Source organism: Myxocyprinus asiaticus, chromosome 24 (assembly GCF_019703515.2).
Source record: "Myxocyprinus asiaticus isolate MX2 ecotype Aquarium Trade chromosome 24, UBuf_Myxa_2, whole genome shotgun sequence".
In the NCBI taxonomy this organism is placed as follows: domain Eukaryota; kingdom Metazoa; phylum Chordata; class Actinopteri; order Cypriniformes; family Catostomidae; genus Myxocyprinus; species Myxocyprinus asiaticus.
In genome coordinates, this window is record NC_059367.1 from 9,164,808 (window position 1) to 9,187,512 (window position 22,705).

General features: G+C 36.5%; 1 protein-coding gene across 2 annotated transcripts in view; it reads right to left on the reverse strand.

The window, feature by feature from the left end:
- LOC127415160 (mediator of RNA polymerase II transcription subunit 27) overlaps positions 1-22,705 on the reverse strand; it is an 86,569-nt gene that overhangs the window by 4,731 nt on the left and 59,133 nt on the right. Inside the window, exons 5-6 of one of the 2 annotated variants that reach the window (XM_051653772.1) lie at positions 11,350-11,457; positions 6,909-6,950 (exon numbers count right to left, since the gene is read on the reverse strand). In XM_051653772.1, coding sequence (XP_051509732.1) covers positions 6,909-6,950; positions 11,350-11,457 — 150 coding nt within the window. The remainder of the gene's footprint in view (positions 1-6,908; positions 6,951-11,349; positions 11,458-22,705) is intronic. The other variant, XM_051653773.1, reaches the window with a different exon arrangement.

Here is a 22,705-nt window from a genome sequence, read left to right on the forward strand (position 1 = left end):
CACGGACCAAACCAACCAGTTCCGAGATGAATTACAAAACTATAAACTTTGATTTGAAGTAAAAGTTTTTTAAAATCTGAAAATTGAGTATGAAACAGTATATATATTTTCAGTTTATTTAAAATATTCAGATGTCCTGGACTTCTCTGATTGATCTCTCTTCGGGAATATGGGTAGTGTAGTTCGCCAAAGGCATTCAGCAATTTTACATACAAAAAAATAACTTTTTTTTTTAGTTAAAATTACACTGAACTGAGGCTTCTACAGAGGCATATACCATTGCTTAAGGTCTATGTTGAAATGTTTTATTCATTAAATAAAAAAAAAAATAAAAAACAATTCTCTATGGAGAATATGGATATCGGGTTCCAGAAGTAAAAATCCCATTCATTTTTTTTCCATACGCAAATTAATTTTTAACGGTTACTTATACAAATATAAAGACAGTCTACCATAAGCTGTGTTTGTTAACAGAATTGATGTCATCAGTATGCTTTTCAATTTTTAGAAATCCTGTTTATTAGCTGAATTCCTAGTGAAGAACTACATTACCCATGATCCTGAGGAAAAAAAAAACTAAAAAAAAAAAAACGCTCCACCAAGCAAAGAATTATCGCCAACAAAACATGCCAAACAAGCACTGCAGAGACTGCCCACTCTTGTGATGCATTGTGCAATCAAGTCGGTCTCCCTACACTCTCAAACTACTTGTATATTTGTTTATATCTAAATATTTTGCAATACAATGAAAATATATTGTTTCTTTCCTTATAATTAACTTTAAATCAATAGTTTTATATTTTCCCATTGTTTATAATTCGATTACGTCATTCGCAATGCTTCATGGAATTGTAGTTTATGCTATCATGATAGACGGTAAGTACAGTCTTGTACCTTTGTCTTTTGTCAAACAAAGTTTGTGATGTTGTGATTCACCTTAGGAGCTGGTTGGTTTGGTTCATGGCTTAGAACTCTTTTCTATGGAAAAAAATGAATGGGAAAAATATAGCTGCAAGCAGCAATTATCGGGGCCAAGCTAATATAAAGTAAGTAATATGTTGCAGTAAGCACAGTGTTAGGATTCCAAAAGCACATTTTTCACACCAGTCTCAGTGGGACTCAAACACCCGACTGGGGTGCATCTGCAGTGTTAGCGCAATACTTTATACACTGCGCCACTTAGCTCACATAGCTCAACATTGCCAAAAAGAGTAACAAAAGTCCAGGGATCCACAGCACTGCGCATTTTGGATGGCTCCCTTAATTAAAAAACATGATTCAAATCATCAGCTCATTAGCAGAGAGATCTATGAACTGAACTGAGTGTTACATAAGCAAGACATACAAAATGTGCAGTGCTGTGGGACCTCAGAACCAGAATTGATTTAAAGCACCCATCTGACTACTTAAGACCTTTAACTCATGACATCAGCCTTTGTGCTCAGCAAGATGCAAAGTCGAGAGCAACAGAAGCATTTATGATTCGAACCCACACTCTTATGTATGCTCTGATTAAGTCACACAACACTCTGAGACACACCAGACACACTGATGTGTCAAAGCAAAACAGGCATATCAATATAAGAGGCAGCACACAGAAGTATTCCTAAGATACTGCTGTTGCAAACTTTAATTAATATACAGCGCACATTAAATAACTTTTGACTGGCATAATCTGACAATCATTTGAGCCAAATGTAGTGAGAATTGGCCAAAGCATTGCTAAGATAAAGTTTAACTTCTGATGGACATCTTCATGGCCAAATTTGTTAGTGTGTTACAGGAAACTGTTTTGGAATTTGAAAAATAATTTGATAGCTTTTTACCTGTTAGGTCTCAATATTATCTCACCAAAATTTGGGAAGGATCTGATGAAAGCTATAGGACGAGTCTGAAACCGCAGATGAAAATTAAAGTCAAAATGGCAGACATGCAATATTTCATACTTTGGAAAGATTGGTATCACTGTATTTAGCATGATATAAGGAATCTGAAGAGATCAGAATCAATAATTTCTGCCAAGGAATTTTAAAGTAATAAAGGAATTGTGTGTGTGTGTGTGTGTGTGTGTATATATATATATATATATATACAGGTGCATCTCAATAAATTAGAATGTCGTGGAAAAGTTCATTTATTTCAGTAATTCAACTCAAATTGTGAAACTCGTGTATTAAATAAATTCAATGCACACAGACTGAAGTAGTTTAAGTCTTTGGTTCTTTTAATTGTGATGATTTTGGCTCACATTTAACAAAAACCCACCAATTCACTATCTCATAAAATTAGAATATGGTGATATGCCAATCAGCTAATCAACTCAAAACACCTGCAAAGGTTTCCTGAGCCTTCAGAATGGTCTCTCAGTTTGGTTCACTAGGCTACACAATCATGGGGAAGATTGCTGATCTGACAGTTGTCCAGAAGACAATCATTGACACCCTTCACAAGGAGGGTAAGCCACAAACATTCATTGCCAAAGAAGCTGGCTGTTCACAGAGTGCTGTATCCAAGCATGTTAACAGAAAGTTGAGTGGAAGGAAAAAGTGTGAAAGAAAAAGATGCACAACCAACCGAGAGAACCGCAGCCTTACGATTGTCAAGCAAAATCGATTCAAGAATTTGGGTGAGCTTCACAAGGAATGGACTGAGGCTGGGGTCAAGGCATCAAGAGCCACCACACACAGACATTTCAAGGAATTTGGCTACAGTTGTCGTATTCCTCTTGTTAAGCCACTCCTGAACCACAGACAATGTCAGAGGCGTCTTATCTGGGCTAAGGAGAAGAAGAACTGGACTGTTGCCCAGTGTTCCAAAGTCCTCTTTTCAGATGAGAGCAAGTTTTGTATTTCATTTGGAAACCAAGGTCCTAGAGTCTGGAGGAAGGGTGGAGAAGCTCATAGCCCAAGTTGCTTGAAGTCCAGTGTTAAGTTTCCACAGTCTGTGATGATCTGGGGTGCAATGTCATCTGCTGGTGTTGGTCCATTGTGTTTTTTGAAAACCAAAGTCACTGCACCCGTTTACCAAGAAATTTTGGAGCACTTCATGCTTCCTTCTGCTGACCAGCTTTTTAAAGATGCTGATTTCATTTTCCAGCAGGATTTGGCACCTGCCCACACTGCCAAAAGCACCAAAAGTTGGTTAAATGACCATGGTGTTGGTGTGATTGACTGGCCAGCAAACTCACCAGACCTGAACCCCATAGAGAATCTATGGGGTATTGTCAAGAGGAAAATGAGAAACAAGAGACCAAAAAATGCAGATGAGCTGAAGGCCACTGTCAAAGAAACCTGGGCTTCCATACCACCTCAGCAGTGCCACAAACTGATCACCTCCATGCCACGCCGAATTGAGGCAGTAATTAAAGCAAAAGGAGCCCCTACCAAGTATTGAGTACATATACAGTAAATGAACATACTTTCCAGAAGGCCAACAATTCACTAAAAATGTTTTTTATTGGTCTTATGATGTATTCTAATTTTTTGAGATAGTGAATTGGTGGGTTTTTGTTAAATGTGAGCCAAAATCATCACAATTAAAAGAACCAAAGACTTAAACTACTTCAGTCTGTGTGCATTGAATTTATTTAATACACGAGTTTCACAATTTGAGTTGAATTACTGAAATAAATGAACTTTTCCACGACATTCTAATTTATTGAGATGCACCTGTATATATATATATATATATATATATATATATATATATATATATATATATATATATAAAACACTAGGTGGCGCTGTAGCCAAACTGCTCTGGTCTGTTCAAGGCATGGTGCTAATAATGTTTACTAAGTTGTGATATACCAAACTGTTGATAAGATAAAGTGTTTTATGACAATTTTCAAAACGGTGGACTGGCCATATGGACAATCATGGAAAAATTGGTATCATCGGATTCCGTATGACCCAGAACATCCAAAAACACCAAACTCATGATTTAAGGGCAAAAGTTATGGGCAATAACTTTTGACCCATAGTTGGTGCCGTTTTCAAACTTTCTTGATCATGGTTCTAATAAGGTATACCAAGTTACATTTCGATAGGACAAAGCGTTGCCGAGATTTAGCCTTGATTCCTGTTTGGCATCTTCACCACTGAATTTATTGATGCATTATTAAGAAAATATTAAAACGATTTTGATAACATTTGGCCAGCAGTGTCTCAAGGTAATCTGACAAAAATTTGGGAAAGATCCGATGAATGCTGTAGGATGAGTTTGCAAAAGTATGTTTTCGTCAAATTTTAAGATGGCTGCCAAAATCGTGGGTCATATGGTTAAAAAGTTATTAGCTGTTAAAAAGTACATTTTTGAACTGGTGGTGTCCCTACAGAGTTTGTCCCAGAGACCCCAAATTTTGTCTGGGGGCTTTTCACACCCACCCCTATTAGTGTGCCAAATTTAATCACTTTCCTACGTAGACTCCCATAGACTCCCAGCCATAATAATAATAAGAAGAAGAAGAAGAAGAAGAACACTAACATAAAAGAGAGGCTCTGCCCTTTTCGGGGCTTGGCCCCAAAATTCTTCCGGAACCCAGGCAGCTGAAATAGTGGGCGGGCACTGTTGCGCTCTATTGTTGTGTTATATAGTGTTGCCTCATGGGAAAAGTATCTCAGTGGTTACTGTTGGGAGTGTAGAAAAAAATCAGACTGTTTTACAATACAAAAATGTAAGCTATTGGACAGGGGGGGACATATGAAGAGAAAGCAACGATTAATTAAGCGCGCATGAAAAACAGCGAGACACGAGTGACAGCTGGGCAGGGAAGATGAGAGGCAGCCCATCCCTCCAGTTTGTGCCAGCCCAGGCTTGAGTTAGCATTCAGAGCTGGAGAAATAAAGAAATAAACAGGTCGGTCCTTTGATCAGCCCATGCAGATGCGAGAAGCACGGTTACAACGCAAGCGGGTTCCCACCAACCTTCCTCTTTAAGTTCCAGGCAGCTAGTCATGTGCGTTTTCTAACCCTTGAAAGGGAAGCATGTTTTCTCTCTCTTTGAAAGGTGCATCAACAGGGTCCAAAATTAACTTTATGCCACATCTGAATTGAAAGAATGTACTAGCCAGAAATGTATTCATACAGTATACACTATATATATATATATATATATATATACACTGTATATACACAAACATTGATGAGGCAATCGGATTGAGATCTAGGGATATTGGAGGCCAGGGCAACACCTTGAACTCTTCATCATGTTCCTCAAACCATTCCCAAACAATGTCTGCAGTGTTGCAGGGCGCATTATCCTGCTGAAAGAGGCCACTGCGATCAGGGAATACCACTGGCATGAAGGGGTGTACCTGGTCTGCAACGATGTTTAGGTAGGTGGCATGTGTCAAATTGACGTCCTCATGAATTCTCCTGCATTCAACACGTTGACTACGAGAACTGATTGTTCACTTACAATCTAATCTCTCTCTTGTTAGGAGATGATCAACATTATTCGCTTCACCTGTTAATGGCCATAATGTTTTGACTCATCGGTGTATATACACTAATATATATATACACAGGTGCATCTCAATAAATTAGAATGTCGTGGAAAAGTTCATTTATTTCAGTAATTCAACTCAAATTGTGAAACTTGTGTATTAAATAAATTCAATGCACACAGACTGAAGTAGTTTAAGTCTTTGGTTCTTTTAATTGTGAAGATTTTGGCTCACATTTAACAAAAACCCACCAATAAATGAACTTTTCCATGACATTCTACTTTATTGAGATGCACCTGTATATATATATACATTTGCTTACCTTTATTCCGCACATTTGGAAGCACATTTCTGAATTGCATATTTATTTCAAGGAAACTTTCAAGCAAATTTCAAGCAAAAATTGGCAAGAAGTTTGCACATCTGCAAGACTCGGACCTTTTTTTGCAGGTGCTATTAAGTTTACATGTGTTTCCATATACGCAAACCTTTGGTAAATCAGGGTCCAACTGTTTTATTTACTTGCCAAAAACAACTTTTACTTGCTGAGTGTTTTGGACACTGTGCATTAGCATTACTCAGACTACATAGCATCATCTACCTCAGAGGCTGACTGCTCTTTAATTCCAGTCTAATGAGATTCCAGTAGGGTGGAATGAACATGATTGGAGCCCAGATGTTTGGGGGGCTGTCAAATGAAAGCAAAGTAGCTTGGATTGAAATGGTATCAAAAACACAGGGACAAATGATGTGTGAGAGATGAAAGGCAGGGACTGACGGTGGTGAGGCAACGAGAAATGCGTCTGTCATTGGGAAGAGAGATCTCATTAGGATACACTGGATGAGGATTTCATGGACACACAATATAAATGTATTTATTAATTTATTGCACTAAAAGACAACCTCAGGATTATCTCATTACCATGCCAATACTTCCTAACATGTGCTATGGTTAATGAGACATGCTCTGATGCAGGGGTTCTCAACTGGATTTGCTTTAGGACCTAGATTTTACATTAGGCATCTACTGGTGACCCAACAAGTACCAAAATAGTAAATATCATATAAAATTCAATGAACTGCATAGGCCCAACAATATGCAAAATTATAAACTTGACATAGGCTGAAGAGGAAAATAAATTTTTTTGGTTGCTAAATGGCTCTTAAATTTCCGTTGGTATCTTGCATAGTTTTGTTTCATGGTTTTCCAGAATGAGGACATCTGCCTATTTTGGCTAGCTTCTACCATGTTACAGATAAATTTGTATAAAAAAAAATGTAGTGCTTGATTAGTCATCCTTTGATTGAAGCTGGTGAGCCAATTTAGCTATTCCAACTATGCACATATACAGTACATTGTTAGTTCCATTTTATCATTTGTACCACTGTGATCCCCCTCTAAAACTTTAGAGTTGTTTACATTGGACGTGATGCATCGAAATACGACAGCTGGGCTACTCACCTTTTGAAAAACTTGATAGTTGGACTTTGACCAGATGTCCAGCTAAAAGACAGAAAAGTACATTTCACATATCAGTGCAAATATTTTTTTCAGATCACAAGTCGATTTAAAATAATGACATGATACTTTCGATGTATGGTAAAGAGCAGTTTGGATATTCTGCCTAAAGGCCCGGGTACACCACGTTTTCTGCGTTCCGGATTAGATCGTGCAAGGTCGACCGCATTGCCTTTCAAAGTATACTCTCTGACCACGAGCGAATACGCTCGACGCATGGCACTATCACTGTTCTGAGATACTCTCTTAGTACAGTCAACGACTGGCTTGAAAACAAGCCCTGATAATCAGCAATCGAACTTGCTTTTATTACATATACATATTGAGAGTGTAGAGGTCAATCACATCTAGCCCTGTGTCCGAAGTCAGGGTAAAAAAAAACAAAAAAAAAAACAAAACACACTAATCAGCCCGTTGAGCGAAGGTCATCAGAAGAGTTTTCAAAGATGACAACAAATCAAAATGTTCTCTGATTCTAATATCAAACAGACCCGGTGTCAGCATTTATCAGAGTTATCAGACTCCATCTCCCCTCTGTCCTCCAACCCACCTCCAAACACTGCTGCCCTTTGATGTAAAAAGAATGCTGGATCGCAAATTACCCAAGAGATGTCTGAGATAGTCTTTGAAGCCATACTTTAATAGCGTAGTTTCCATTCGCCTATCCCCCTTTCTCTCTCTTTTTGTGAGCTCGGAGGCTCTGGTGGGCTTCTTGCATATGGTTATGGTAAGCTATGTGGCATAATTTGGATCGTAAATACCGGAGAGGGCGTTTAAAGACAAAGCCTATCGATATTGTGTCCTGCATCTATATTTCATTCAGTCCCGAAGTGTTCTTTGAGGTTGATTCAAGGGCAAGATCTGTCCACAGCCTTTCATTCAACTGTGATGTACCCAGTGCTGGGTGGATTACATGTGAACTGTAATCAGGATAATCATTTTAACATAAAAGTACAAAGAGGAAGAAAATGTATTCCATTCTTTATTACTAACAAAAAGAACCTCACAAAAAGAGGATTTTCTCCCCTTTCTCTCCCCAATTTGGAATGCCCAATTCCCAATGCACCCTAGGTCCTCGTGGTGGCGTAGTGACTCGCCTCAATCTGGGTGGCGGAGGATGAATCTCAGTTCCCTCCGCATCTGAGACCGTCAATCCGCGCATCTTATCACATGGCTTGTTGAGAGTGTTACCGCGGAGACCTAGCGTGTGTGGAGGCTTCACGCTATTCTCCACGGCATCCACGCACCCCACCGAGAGCGAGAACCACATTATGGCGACCACGAGGAGGTTAACCCAACATGACTCTACCCACCCTAGCAACCGGGCCAATTGGTTGCTTAGGAAGCTTGACTGGAGTCACTCAGCACGCCCTGGATTCGAACTTACGACTCCAGGTGTGGTGGTCAGCGTCTTATTGCTGAGCTACCCAGGCCCCTCCTTTTGACATTTTTAAAAAGTGCATTAAACATTACATTAATTAAATAAACATTAAATCTAACAGCAATGACAGGGCATGGCCAAAGTTTATAATTCAAAACATTGAGACCTCAAGTTAATTTTAAGTGCATAAAACAATAGCAGCATTACGAACATTAATGACCATAAAATCAACATAAAGTGATCATAAAAAAAATAAAAAAAATAATTTATGACCACAAAAACAACTGCAACGACGTTGCCTAGGTAAAAGCTTTCATCTAAAACACTGAAACACTTTTAACCCTTACTGCTTACTGATAGTCCATCATCTATTCAAAAGCTGTGGTGCATATCTACTGTGCTTAGGGGAAAGTATGATGATATTAATATGAAAATTATCAATAAATTATTAACAATTTACTGCCATTGCCTTGTTAATATGTAATCTATAAAAGTAACTGTAGTCAGATTACGAGTATTTTAAAATGTAATTTAATCCAATTACAAGTACTTGATTTTTGTAATCTGATTACATAATCCCGATTACTTGTAATCCATTACTACCCAGCACTGGATGTACCACAATTATAGAAATTTAGACATACCACTTTATAATAAATACAGTATTTACAAACATTATTACATTATACAGTATAATTAAGCAATAAGGTTATTTCATTCATCAAATACAAGTGTCATCCTTCCACTAGGATATACAGTCCCTGAAATATCATAATAGTTGTTTTTTTATGGGTGCTGTGCAGAGATATAAAGAGTAGCTAGGTGAACAGGTTTTTCACCTCATAGTTGTTACTGTATTGTAGTGATGCACCGCTGTCTCTCCCAATAATAGTTTTTTCTGCCCCCTTTTGATTGACAGCAAATAATAAGCCCTGATCATCGGCTGTTTTTAAACAATCGGCCGATGTCCGATAGCGCAGATAATTGCTTTTTTTTAAAAAAATTAAACAGCTGGTGATCAGGGATAATTTTTTTCCTGTCAATCAAAAGGGGGCGGAAAAACGCATTGGACACTCAGCCTACAACTCGTGATGTATATGAAAGAAAATGTCTCTTGTGTGGAATTACTTTGGAATAAGTTGAAATTTGTAAGCTTTGCACTGCTAGAATTTCTTTATATGGAACGACCAACAAAACTAATTTGATAACTAACATTAAAGTTCAACACAGCAAGCAATATGATGAGTTTGTTAGATCAAAACTGGAGGCTGCTTCAGCTCAGACTTCAGTTAATGAGAGTTAAAAACATACATACGATTATAAAATCTAACCTATTTAATGTGAGCCTAACAAAAAGCTATTCAGAAATCTGTTAATGAGCGTTAACAATGTGCTTTTTGTTTCAGTGTTTTGTTTATAGCGGTTTACCCCCGTTTACTTATTATTCTCTGCATTTGACATCAAAAAGTAAACAGGTATGAGCAAAAACACTTGCACAAGTTGGATAAGCCTATACAAATGCCGGTAAAGGTGTTTACATGCAACGGAAAATCTGAGAAAAAGGGCAAATAAAAAATAAAAAAACACATGATGATTGGTTTTTGCTTTAACCGCTACATAATATTGGCATATGTACATTAATCATAAAGCCAGAGGTCAGGTTCCTCTCAAGGTTTATTCTATCCATTAACTGACATTGAATGGAGTTTTCTGTCCTTGCTGCAGTCACCTTTAGTTTGCTCACTAAGGGCATAAAGACATTAAAGCATGATTTTTAACCAGGCTGCTTTGAAATGATTGTGAATGTGTATTGTGAAAAGTGCTTACAAATACAAATTACTTGAATGTAGACAAACTTATTTTTCTCCAGAAAAACAAATTTAGCTCGTGTGAGTTTTTCCTCTTGTTTACATTACATTACTATATGATGATTAAATAATGAAAGTCATGCTGAAAAGTGAAGCTGAAAAAAAAAAAAAAAAAGAAAAAAGAAAAAATGCTGTTTGGGCCGAATTCTTCAGGGTTCGTTTTTGGCTGTTTGTGTAACAAACTTTAAATCCATTTCTGCTCAACCAAAGGATTAACGCTAAATTAACAGTATGTATTTTTAACATCCAGTAAAGACTTATCTAATTTTTAAAGCTAAGCAATTTAAAATCTATAACGAACTGGATGTAATTACTGTTTGTTATCTTGTTTTCGAAAGGAAATTCCTGAATTTCATGAATGGTTATGTTTTTTCCCCTAAAGAGCTTTATACTTAATTTAGTTCTCTTTAGTTTTTTTTTTTAATAATATACAGTACACATTCTATGCTGCACAGTATGCAGTACACTAGTATTCCATTCTGAAAATTTCTCCCCTTTCACATTAAGTAATTAACCACTTTTTTTTTTTTTTTTTTTTACCTCCACGAGTGGTTTGGACTGCAGTACTTAAATCATGGTGTGAGTATTGCTGCTAATGTCAGTTTGAGCTTTCCCATGATGCGTGGAGTTTAATTTGCGATTGCTCACCACACACGTTTGTATGCAGAGGCCCAGCGGCACACAGCACAAAGCTACGGCCTGGCAAGCAGTTCAAAACATTCATATTTGATCCCATAATTAACTGTGATCAAGCATCTCAGAAGCTTTGATGGCCACCTCATATTAGTGTCACCAAAAGTGTTCAAACGCTGCGGCTTTCGGAGAGACGTACAGATCGCTTCAGAACCAATGAGAGGTCACTGCTCAACCTGACACAGGGGACGTGAGGACAGAGGATTTCTCCTTCGTACGACGCTTTTCATGTTCAAGAGAGAGCCGAACACGTCATGTGAATTATTAAAACATTGCACAAAGACTTTTATCAATAGCTAAAACATCCAGGGATTGCACATCCTTACCAAAGCCAGGACTACTCGTGATAAATTTTAAGGTTCAAGTGACATTAAATGGACAATGAAGGGATCTTCAACTAGACTTGCACATGTAACAGAAGGAAATGTTAACTCAAGTTTACCTTGCCCTCCTCCGAGTATACGTTCTCATGGTAACCTCGGACAATCGTACGGTCGATGAAAAGGCTCCTCATTACCACGATGGCTTTCAAAACCTTTCCCAGTGTCACCTGAACAGAATCAAAAATAGAGAGGTTATCATTCCCCTGAAGATAGGTGAGAGTGATTTTTGGGTCCTTCAACTACGGGTACTTAGTTATGGGCTTTTTGCCCTGTAAATTCCCTTAAACCATTAGTGTTCGGGTCATTTTTGACCATTTCATTTTTGTTTCTTTAATAAAAATGGTTTCCTTCATCTAAGTGGTCCAAGGCTCATTGACTTTTCCTACACTTGCAAAATTGAACATGCCAAAAAAAAAAAAAAAAAAAAAAAAAAAAAGAAAAACTCGATTTGATGGTGGTTTTATCAGTGTGACACTCATCATGTTTGGGTCAAATTTGACATGCCATAGGAAATGAATGGGTGAGATTAAAATACAGAGAATTATTATTTATTTTTTTACATTTGTCAAATAAAATCAATAAATCATTCACAACGCAGAACATACACATACAAATGAAGGTGTGAGACTATAACAATACAGAACACACACACATGTTGGTACTCCTATAATTACAAAGACTCTCCATTCCATAGACATATTTTTTTTTACTGTACAAACTATATATTCTATCCATAACCCTCACCTATCCCTAAACCTAACCATCATAGAAAACTTTTGGCATTTTTACATTTTCGATAAAACATTTAGTATGTTTTTAAGCCATTTGATTTACGAGGACACTAGGGGTGTCCTCATAAACCACATTTATAGCATAACACCCTTGTAATTACTAAGGTGTAACCTAAAAATGTGTTCGCACACACACACAGACAGACACCAGCGTGCACACACACGCGCACACCCCACCCCCCTTTGTTTTATATTGGTGAGAACATGACATTGTTTTATATCAAACTAGTGATGTTTTCTTTCTCCCAACCCTACCCCTAAACCTGTATGTTGACAAACCTGTGCACATCACTAGATGCAAAGATCAACATCATCTGACCCATTTTTGAGCCTAGTACCTAAAATGTCATTTTCACTATTTTACTATATTATCACAATCATGTACTTTATTAGTGATGACATTTGGCCCTCACAAGTATAGACAAATCTGTACACACATACAGATCAAAGAGTCTGATCCCATTGAGGAACTTTATGCTATAATTTTGATGTTTGAAATAAATGATAGGCAACAAAATGCTTACTCTATGTCTTTTCTTTGTAACAGCATGGTCAGGTTTGACTGTAAGCATGTTGTGGCTTCATTGCAAGGTCTGACTCTTCAACACAAGTGGTTTAAAAATTGCTGCAATTAGACAAATAATTGTCTTTTATAATATATATCCAATGCATAACTTGTGATAATATTTAGAAATGTAATTTGTTATAACATTGGGTTATAAAGATCAGCCAAAGCGTGAAGCACTGAAGCCATCTTCTGGTTATAACGGTCATTTCAGGTAATCATTTTCATTCAAGTAACACCAGCAGATACCCTCAATGTATGACATATTTTGATACTTTGGTAATTAGGGTCAGGGTTAATTAGCTTAAGGTTTTTATTAAGATAAAAATCTAAATAAAAAAAAGTGCATAAAGTGCTCAAAGTGGTCGTCTGCTGTTGTAACCCATCCACCTAAATGTTCGACGTGTTGTGCATTCTGAGATGCTATTCTGCTCACTACAACTGTACAGAGCGGTTATCTGAGTTACCGTAGCCTTTCTGTCAGCTCGAACCAGTCTGGCCATTCTCCACTGACCTCTCTCATCAACAAGGCATTTCCATCCATAGAACTGCCGCTCACTGGATGTTTTTTGGTTATGGCACCATTCTGAGTAAACTATAGAGATTGTTGTGCGGGAAAATCCCAGGAGATCAGCAGTTACAGAAATACTCAAACCAGCCTGTCCGTCATGGTCAAAATCACTGAGATCATATTTTTCCCCCATTCTGATGGTTGATGTGAACATTAACTGAAGCTCCTGACCTGTATCTGCATGATTTTATGTACTGCTGCCACATGATTGGCCGATTAGATAATCACATGAATAAGTAGGTGAACAGGTGTTCTTAAAAAAGTGCTCAGTGAGTGTAAAAACAAGGATTCAATAAAGATGGGGATGAAATACATTATATTTAACATAAGCACATTGAACATGCTTCCTTAAATGTTTCTTTGGAAATAAAATTAAAATAGAATTATGGTTACACCCTTATAAAATAAAACGTACATTACTGTGCTATGAAATCGGAACATTATAAACAACTTCAGATGAGCATACATTCATGGGGTACACCTTGTACCTATAGTGGCTTTTAGATGCCATTTTAAATAAAAAAAAAAACACATAAAAGGGCAATGGAAAGTGACAACTTGTGCATTTCTGCGACTGGAGTAAAATAAATTGACACACACTAAGGGAATCTTGAAACTGTAGCAATGTTACAAAATACTCAGAAGTCATGAATGTAAGTAAACATGTTACAGTAACTTAACCGGAAAGCACAGCCTCTTAAGCACATTGCGATCGGTAGACACATGAGTAATGTTTGATTCATTGCAAGCGACTTAAAAGCATGACAACCAATATAAGCTTCAACAACAGATAATGAAAGTATTTTATATTTCATTAATGATATTTTCATATAAAGAAAAAGTCTAATAAATTTAGACTATTAATTATTAGAAATCTAATACAATCAACCCTTGTGACAAAAAAGTGCCTGTAGTTGAAGAAATACTAATTAATCAATCATTTTTATTAAAAAACCTAAATATACTGGTTTATTATACCTAAATATTTTTACTTCAAAGTTCATTTGCGAACAAAAGATGGTTTGCCATGCAATTTTGGACACTTTATTCCACCCCTGAAATATACAGTGCAATTCAAAGTTCTTCTCTTCTGGGAATTACTTTTTTCTACATGCCAAAAAAAGTTCAAACCCCAGCCTAAAATAGCTGCTGTCAGGAGGGGTTCTGGTTGAGTCTTTAGGCTTAAATTGGGTTTAATCTAAAGCAATGGGAGGAAATCCCAGTACAATTTCCTTAAATCCTCAAGTTCACTTTGATTTCATACTACGTACACCTTAGAGATAGAGAGAGAGAGAGAGAGAGTACAGCACTGACAAGAAGAGGAGAGAGAGGTGCGAGATTTCTAAACCCACCTGCCGTTTTATTTGTCAAAGCTGTTCAAACATCAACACCGTCCCACGAACAAAACAGCAATGCGTTTCGTCTGAGCCCCACTTCCTGAATAATTAATGTGTCAGCGCAGTGAGTGGGAGAGAGCGAATGAATGTTGGGTAAGGCTGTGCCTGAATGGGCAGAACAGTGGTGATGGCTCTTTTTATGGCACCTCTAAAGTTTTCAGGGCCTGGTGTGTTTGCCCCCACCCCTGACTGTTAGGGGGAAACATACTCAGGTGGTCTGAAAACCAGGAGGACAATGCAGACCAGCGTGATGAAGTGCAGCTGAAATAACACCAGTGTGACAATCTTTGATAGAAACAAAATATAAAACCTCTGCTCACTAAGGAATAGAAGAACTAAAATATCAGTTCATTTGAGATTCAGGAGAGAGTTTTAAGGTTCCTCAGTACTCCGTTTTCATAAATGCCAAGCCAATAATGCAATATGGGGAAAGGCAGTTAACAAAATGGATTTTAGTTTCACAGATCTGGATGGAGTCGTTATGTTTTTGGGTGTTGTGTCAACTACAGGCCCTTTTATGCCCCAGGGCTTAATTTTTATTAGTCACTTTTTTTTATATATATATATATATATATATATATATGAATGAATCATACATTTAAAAAATGTTTTGCTACTTAATAAATCTACCATTATAAAAAATATTTACATATGTATATATTCAAATAACATTTTTAAATTATGATAAATCTAAAGAGTGTGAAATTAATTTCAATATTAAAAATAAATAAATAATGAAATGGCATACTTGAGATGAAATATGAGAAATATGTTTTTTATTAAAAAACAAGAAAAATAAAAAAGGCAAACATCACATTATTTTCATTGTACGTCATTTCCAATCAAGCTGTAATTATGTAAAAAGTGTGTTAAAACATTATGTAGTTGTGTGTATTAAAATGCTAGTTTTGAAATCAGCCCAAGCAAGACAAGGGACTTTGCCATTTTATTTGCAAAAATGTACAGTACTGTGCAAAAGTCTTAGGCACATAAGATGTTCCACAAAAGCATTTATCTTAAGATGGTTATTTATACCTTCAGCTTTAGTGTGTCAATAGGAAATATAAATGTTAGATTCCCAAACATTACATTTGCAAATAGAAATGATTAGAATAGAAGAACAGGGAGCCCTGCAACAGTTGGCATGGCCCCCACAGAGCCCCCCACTGAATATCGAGTCAGTCTGAGATTACATGAAGAGACAGAAGCAATTGAGACAGCCTAAATAGATAGAAGAACTGTGGTGAATTCCCCAAGAAGCTTGGAACATCCTATCTGCCAACAATCAAGAAAAACTGTGTCCAGGTGTACCTAGGAGAATTGGGGCTGTTTTAAAGGCAAAGGTGGTCACACCGAATATTGATTTAGCTTTTTTTGTTTACTGGGCTTTGTATGACATTAAGTGATAAATGAAAACTATTTATGTCTTTATTTTTGAAGACATCCTCACTATGCAACATTTTTCACAAGTGCCTAAAACTTTTGCACAGTACTGTACAAAATGTAATTCCACCACAAAACGAATGGTGATTTGAAATGTGATGGAAATTACATTTGTTTTACATCACCGTTCAGGGAGGAAAAAAAAACAGGAAAAAACCAAAGCAAAACAGAAATGAAAATTCTTCTGGCTGTGATGCATTCGATACATTGTGGGACCTTGTTAGTTAACAAATTACAGTAAATAAACTAGTGAGTTTGACAAGTCTGTTTAAAGAGAGTTTAAAAGAATAGTTCATCATTTACTCACCCTCATGCCATCCCAGATGACTTTCTTTCATCTGCAGAACACAAAGATTTTTAGAAGAATATCTCAGCTCTGTGGGTCCATACAATGCAAGTGAATAGTGACAAAAACTTTGAAGCTCCAAAAAGCACATAAAAGCAGCATAAAATTAATCAATAAGACTCCAGTGGTTAAATTCATGCCTTCTGAAGCAATCCAATCGGTTTTGGGACTTGCCATTGCAGACTCTAGGCCCGACCGTGATTTTAAGCCTGATTTCACTTTGATTACACTAGTGCTTGATGTATGCACATAGCAACAGATGGCACTAGGAAGTGTAATTGAGCTTCAAATCATGATCTCAAAGGAAACTGCAGATGTCAAGTTTTATAGTAAAAAAGGAGTTACACTTTGGTCTGTTCTCACCAAAATTATTTTCATGCTGCTTTTATGTGCTTTTTGGAGTTTAAAAATGTTGGTCACCCTTCACTTGCATTGTATGGACCCACAGAGCTGAGTTATTCTTCTAAAAATCTTTTTTTTTGTGTTCTGCAGAAGACAGACAGACAAACAAATGGGATGGCATGATGGTGAGTAAATTATGAGAATTTTAATTTTTGGGTGAACTATCCCTTTAATTTCTAAAAAGTCCACAGGACCAAAAGTGCCTACTGTTGAAGAAACAACCTTTTTAAAGGAAGTCTCGTAACAAAGATGAAAGAAAAAAAGAATGAATTACAATGAGACTTCAAAAGCATTAGAACTGATGTACTGTCTTGCAGTCAATGTGGAAATGCAAACAGATCAACTAAAGTCCAGCTATAAAATCTAGAGGCTTTTTTCATACATGAATAGGAAATTATTAGTTTTTTGGGTGGTGCAACTTCAAAGAGTCATACAACTAACCATAGCAAAAGAACCAGAAAATGACAAAGACATTGATCAAGCAATCAGAAAAAAAAATATATATATATATATATCTACGGAAAGCAAGGGCAGTTGAATGCAACAGTAGGGTTCAAAAAGTAAAAATCCATTCATTTTCTTTATAGAGAAATTGATCAAGACAAACCTTTTAAACCTTTTAAGACAGACCTACCATGAGCTCACAGGTTGATAAATGATGATACATGCTTCTGTAGAGGCCAAAGCTGAAGTGTGATTTCAACTTAATTTAAAAACTAAATCATGTTTAACAGCCACATTTCCAGTGAAAAAGGACACTACCCTTAATCCTGAAGAAAGATCCACCAACCAGTGCTATTTTTATTATACCCATGTTATTCTATACTCAAAATCACTGACTCATAGTCAAGAGTTTTATATTGCATTGTTGTTTTCGATTCGATAAATGCTTAATAGGATGAGTATTTCAAAAACTCATAAAACAATTTAAAGTACAAAATCTTGCATCTTTGTCCTTGATTTTCATATATTTTTTTTAGCTACAAATAAGTTCATTGTGGTTAATTTCAGATCTGGTTGATTTTGTTAATGGCTAAAAACACTTTATTGAAGAACTATTTTTCAATTGCCTATCGAGAAAATTAATTGGTAAAACACTTCCTTAGCCAAGGTAGCTAAAAGTCACTGTTGTGCTTTATTTAAACACGTTAAAGGGAATACATCAAAAATAAGCTAAAACAGCATTGTCATTTTGTGTACATAATGTCCTCTGAATTACAACTGCTACTACTATTGTCTCCAGGAGCACCAGTCAGATAAAAAAAACCAAACAAATAAAATAAATTTAAAAAACCCCAGAAAAAAAACAAACTAAAAGTAAACTAAACTAAAAATATGGTGCTGGAAATAGTTTTAGATAAGACTCTCTTATAGAGTCAATAAAATGAAATATAGTGTTAAGATCATCACAAGATGCTCCTTCAATTCCCTTACATCAAGTAAACAAGAGCATACAGATATATAGCGTGTGGTACACTAGCAAGTATACTACACACTCTCACACACACACCCTTCATCCTCAGCAATCACTCATTTCAAGATAGAGTAGAAATACATGTACATACTCCATGAGCCCTCACAACACGTTTTTCCGTTTTAAGTTATACATTTATTTTTTTTTTTATTCATGTCTGTCAGAGTAGCTGAATGCCTGGCACTGGCAGATGACACTAGCACTCACAGCCTGAATCCATTACCCCTGACAGTCTTTAAAGTCATAGTTCTCCCAAATGTAAATTGAAATATTATTTCTTGCCACCTAGGCAACTTAGAGGATGGATGCGTGAAAGACGAATGCCTTAAAGTTGTTTTTGCTCACTTATAACTGCTGCCATACAAACGTCCAGCAAAGAATTGTGGAATACCTGATTCTGATTGGTCAATCATGACATTCTGCATTCAAATATACGTGAATAACGACCGCTAAATTGTATACCGTAATTGACCATTACAAACGATGTCCTACATAGCAGCGCTAGTTTCATGTCTCTCGTATCATAATTTCTTCTTGCATAGTAAAATAATTTCAACTCGGTCAATTTATTTATAAAAAAACAAAACAAAACAAAAAGAAAAACATTTCTACATTTAGGAAAGAAATTATCCTGATTCCTATCAGTTTAATCTTGTTTTCTTCTATTTAAAATTCTCTGAATAAGAGTGGCAAATAGCCAAAATTAAGTAAGGAACATTGTAAAGTCAGCCTGACATTATCACAAAATAAACAGACAGGAAGACACATATAATGATAATGGTAAAGTGATACTGATCGACTCTAACATATTTCATGCTGTAAAATAAATGCAAACACTTGGTTCAGACAAATAAAGCTGTTACGTGGTACTTTCTTTGTTCTTGGCAGATATTAATATTTAAAGTACTGTTTGGATGCAGAATAAGAGCAGCTGTTCATTCACTTCAAAGAACATCTGAAACCGATGTTCTCCTGGCTTAATGTTTGTTTGTGGTTTTTGCAAGTGATTGATGATTTTAGATTCCAGATGATTTTATATTCCAGTGATCTCTCACACAGGAACTTTCTGTGTGCCTGCATGGATTTCAGATACATTTTTCCCTACACAAAGCAGAATCCCTGAGGCTAAACATCAAATGTCTTCATGAGTTTTATGAATCATGTACAAATTGTCCAGCTGTAAAGCAGAATGCCCATGTCAGCATCAGTTAAGTATGCAGCAAACACTTGTACAAACAGTTACTGAAAAAAGGGACCAACTGGAGTCATGTATAAATGAATAAAGCATCTATAGCTCTGAAAAATTCTGAAAAAAATCCTCCAAACCACCCACACCTATACACTATTTATCTTAAATGTACAGAAAAAAAAGGTGGTTCAAATTTGGTACTGTATGTAGCACTTAAACCTGGAAAAACTGTAATCAACTGTGTGAATTCTATTGCAAACATGAAAACAAAAGACCACAAAAACAAACCTAAGTTACTTGATAAGATTCTCATAAAAAAAAAAAAAACAAAAAAAAAAAAAAACATTCTAACAGTCAATGAAATAAAATGTAAAAAAATAAATAAATATTTATATATATATATATGTGTGTTAGAATTGTTTTTAGAAAAGATTCTCTTATAGTGTAAATAAAATAAAGAAAAAAATGAAATAAGTGTTGGAAAGAAGTTTTGGATAAGATTTTCTTAAAAATAAAAATGAAGAAAAATTACTTAGAAAATTACTAGAAAAAATTTGTTAAGAAAGTTTCAGATAAGATTCTCATGTAGAGTCAATAAATTAATCAAATAAAGTAAAATTAAAAAATTAAAGTGAGAAGTGTTAGATAAGATTCTCTTATAGAATTAATAAAATAATTTTAAAATAAAAGAGTTAGAAAAAGTTTGATAAGATTCTCTTATGTAGTCAATAAAATAAAATAACAATTATATAAATTAAAATAAAATGTGTTAAAAAAACTTTAGATATTATTCTCTTTTAGATTCAATAAAATAAAAATAAAATAATAAAATTAACACAATAAAAGTGTTAAAGTCTCAGATAAGATTTTCTGAATCTGCCTTCTGGTCTTTCTTTTCTTTTTCTGAGAGTCCTGCTGTGTTGCTGCTATAAACCGATCTCTGATCACCAGCCGGGGGAAGGCACACAACTTCCCCACATGCTGTGTTTCTTTTACTTCTTTTTGCCTGGTTTCACCACAAAATGATTTCTAGAAGAAACAGACTTATGGATGCTACAAAATAAATAACGGTAAAATCGCTGCACATCTGCTTCATGCACACTCACACACACAAAACGCAATATGACATACCACACATTCAAAAGAACGTATGCTGACATTCTTTTCTGATTACCTGCTTATCAAACAATGAAACTCATTGCTCATTAGCTACACAAAAAATAAAATGAATGAATGATAAATGAAAAACAAAAAAGACAACATGTTTTTTGTAAACTTCCTTTTTAGCCTGAAAGTTAAAATTCCTATAATGATAAATAATTATATTAATGTCATATCAAACTAGTGTTGAGGGCAGAGGGCCCCTTTTGTCATTACGTTGTTCTTAGTATTTGCCTAGTTTTAGAAGAAAAACAACCTTAAATTCCTTAACTTTCACTCATCAAATCTGAACTTTTCAGCACAACAGAATTCACAAATAGCTGTTCACCAATGTGACTCAAACCAATTTCTCATGAAATAAAAAAAATACTAAATCCCTCACCGCATCCTAGGTGTGAAGCCAGTTATTAACGTCAATAGCTATTCTAAGCCTGCTTTTCAGCTACCGGTTAGTGGGAAAGTAAGTCGCTGGCCTGAGGCTAAAGCAACAAAAACACTGGAGAATAAAAGTTGACTTAGAGTGTAGCAAATGTCAGGGCATCCTGGAAAGGTTTATTAGCCGATCTTAAGTGCATCCCCCGACCAACTGGATCGCAATGGCAGCAGATGGTCCTTTTTATTTGGAGCGAGAGTGGGCCGCGGGAAGGGAGTGGGAAAGTGGCAAAAACTGTGAGATTTAACAAAAAAGAAACAGTTTCTAAGCAACAAGTGAGTCTCAAATCAGCTGTGAACAAGGAAGGAAAGAAGCCAGGCGAGAACATGGCCAAGCATCCTGACCTCCATGACCTCCAAATTCTTGAAGAAAAATGGATCCTCATTCAAGCTGCTCAAGACTAAAATAAGTTTAATATGTTCAGCCCAATCCTTCTGCTGTATCTTTTTAAACTCTGTGCATTTCTAAAACATGCCTGAACTAACTTTCACCAGGAAATTAGGATAATAATGGTGCTTTTAACAGTGTTTGGTATGGACAGAGTCTGTTTATTTATTTATTTGACTACCACCCCTGGATTCACGAGTTTGAATCCAGGGTGTGCTGAGTGACTCCAGCCAGGTCTCCTAAGCAACCAAATTGGCCCGGATGCTAGGGAAGGTAGAGTCACATGGGGTAATCTCCTCGTGGTCGCGATTAGTGGTTCTCACTCTCAATGGGGCGTGTGGTATATTGTGCGTGGATTGCGGAGAGTAGCATGAGCCTCCACATGCTGTGAGTCTCCGCGGTGTCATGCACAACAAGCCAAGTGATAAGATGCGCGGATTGACTTGACTCAGAAGCAGAAGCAACTGAGACTTGTCCTCCACCACCCTGATTGAGGTGAGTAACCGCACAACCATGAGGATCTACTAAGTAGTGGGAATTGGGCATTCCAAATTGAGGAGAAAAGGGGATAAAAAAAATATTCGGCATAACGGCCAAAACTTGTTGAATATGTATGTCCGTAGAGAAAGTGGTGTAAAGGGGGTGAATTTAAAGACGTAACTTTTCAGAGAGGATTTTACCATGCAAACTATACACTCACTGAGCACTTTAGAAGGAACACTATGGTCCTAATAAAGTGCCCGAAGTGGTCGTCTGCTGTTGTAGCCCATCCGCCTCAAGGTTCGATGTGTCGTGGTTTCGGAGATGCTATTCTGCTCACTTCAATTTTACAGAGCGGTTATCTGAGTTACTGTAGCCTTTCTGTCAGCTTGAACCAGTCTGGCCATTCTCTGTTGACCTCTCTCATCAACAAGGTGTTTCCGACCGCAGAACTGCCGCTCACTGGATGTTTCTGGCACCATTCTGAGAAAACTCTAGAGACTTGAGCGTGAAAATCCCAGGAGATCAGAAATACTCAAACCAGCCCTTCTGGCACCAACAATCATGCCACGGTCAAAATCACCGAGATCACATTTTTTCCCCATTCTGATGGTTGATGTGAACATTAACTGAAGCTCCTGACCCATATCTGCACAACTGAATGCACTGCACTGCTTGCCACACGATTGGCTGATTAGATAATCGCATGTATAAGTAGGTGTACAGGTTTTCCTAATAAAGTTCTCAGTGAGTGTATAAAGCCTAAAAGCACAGCA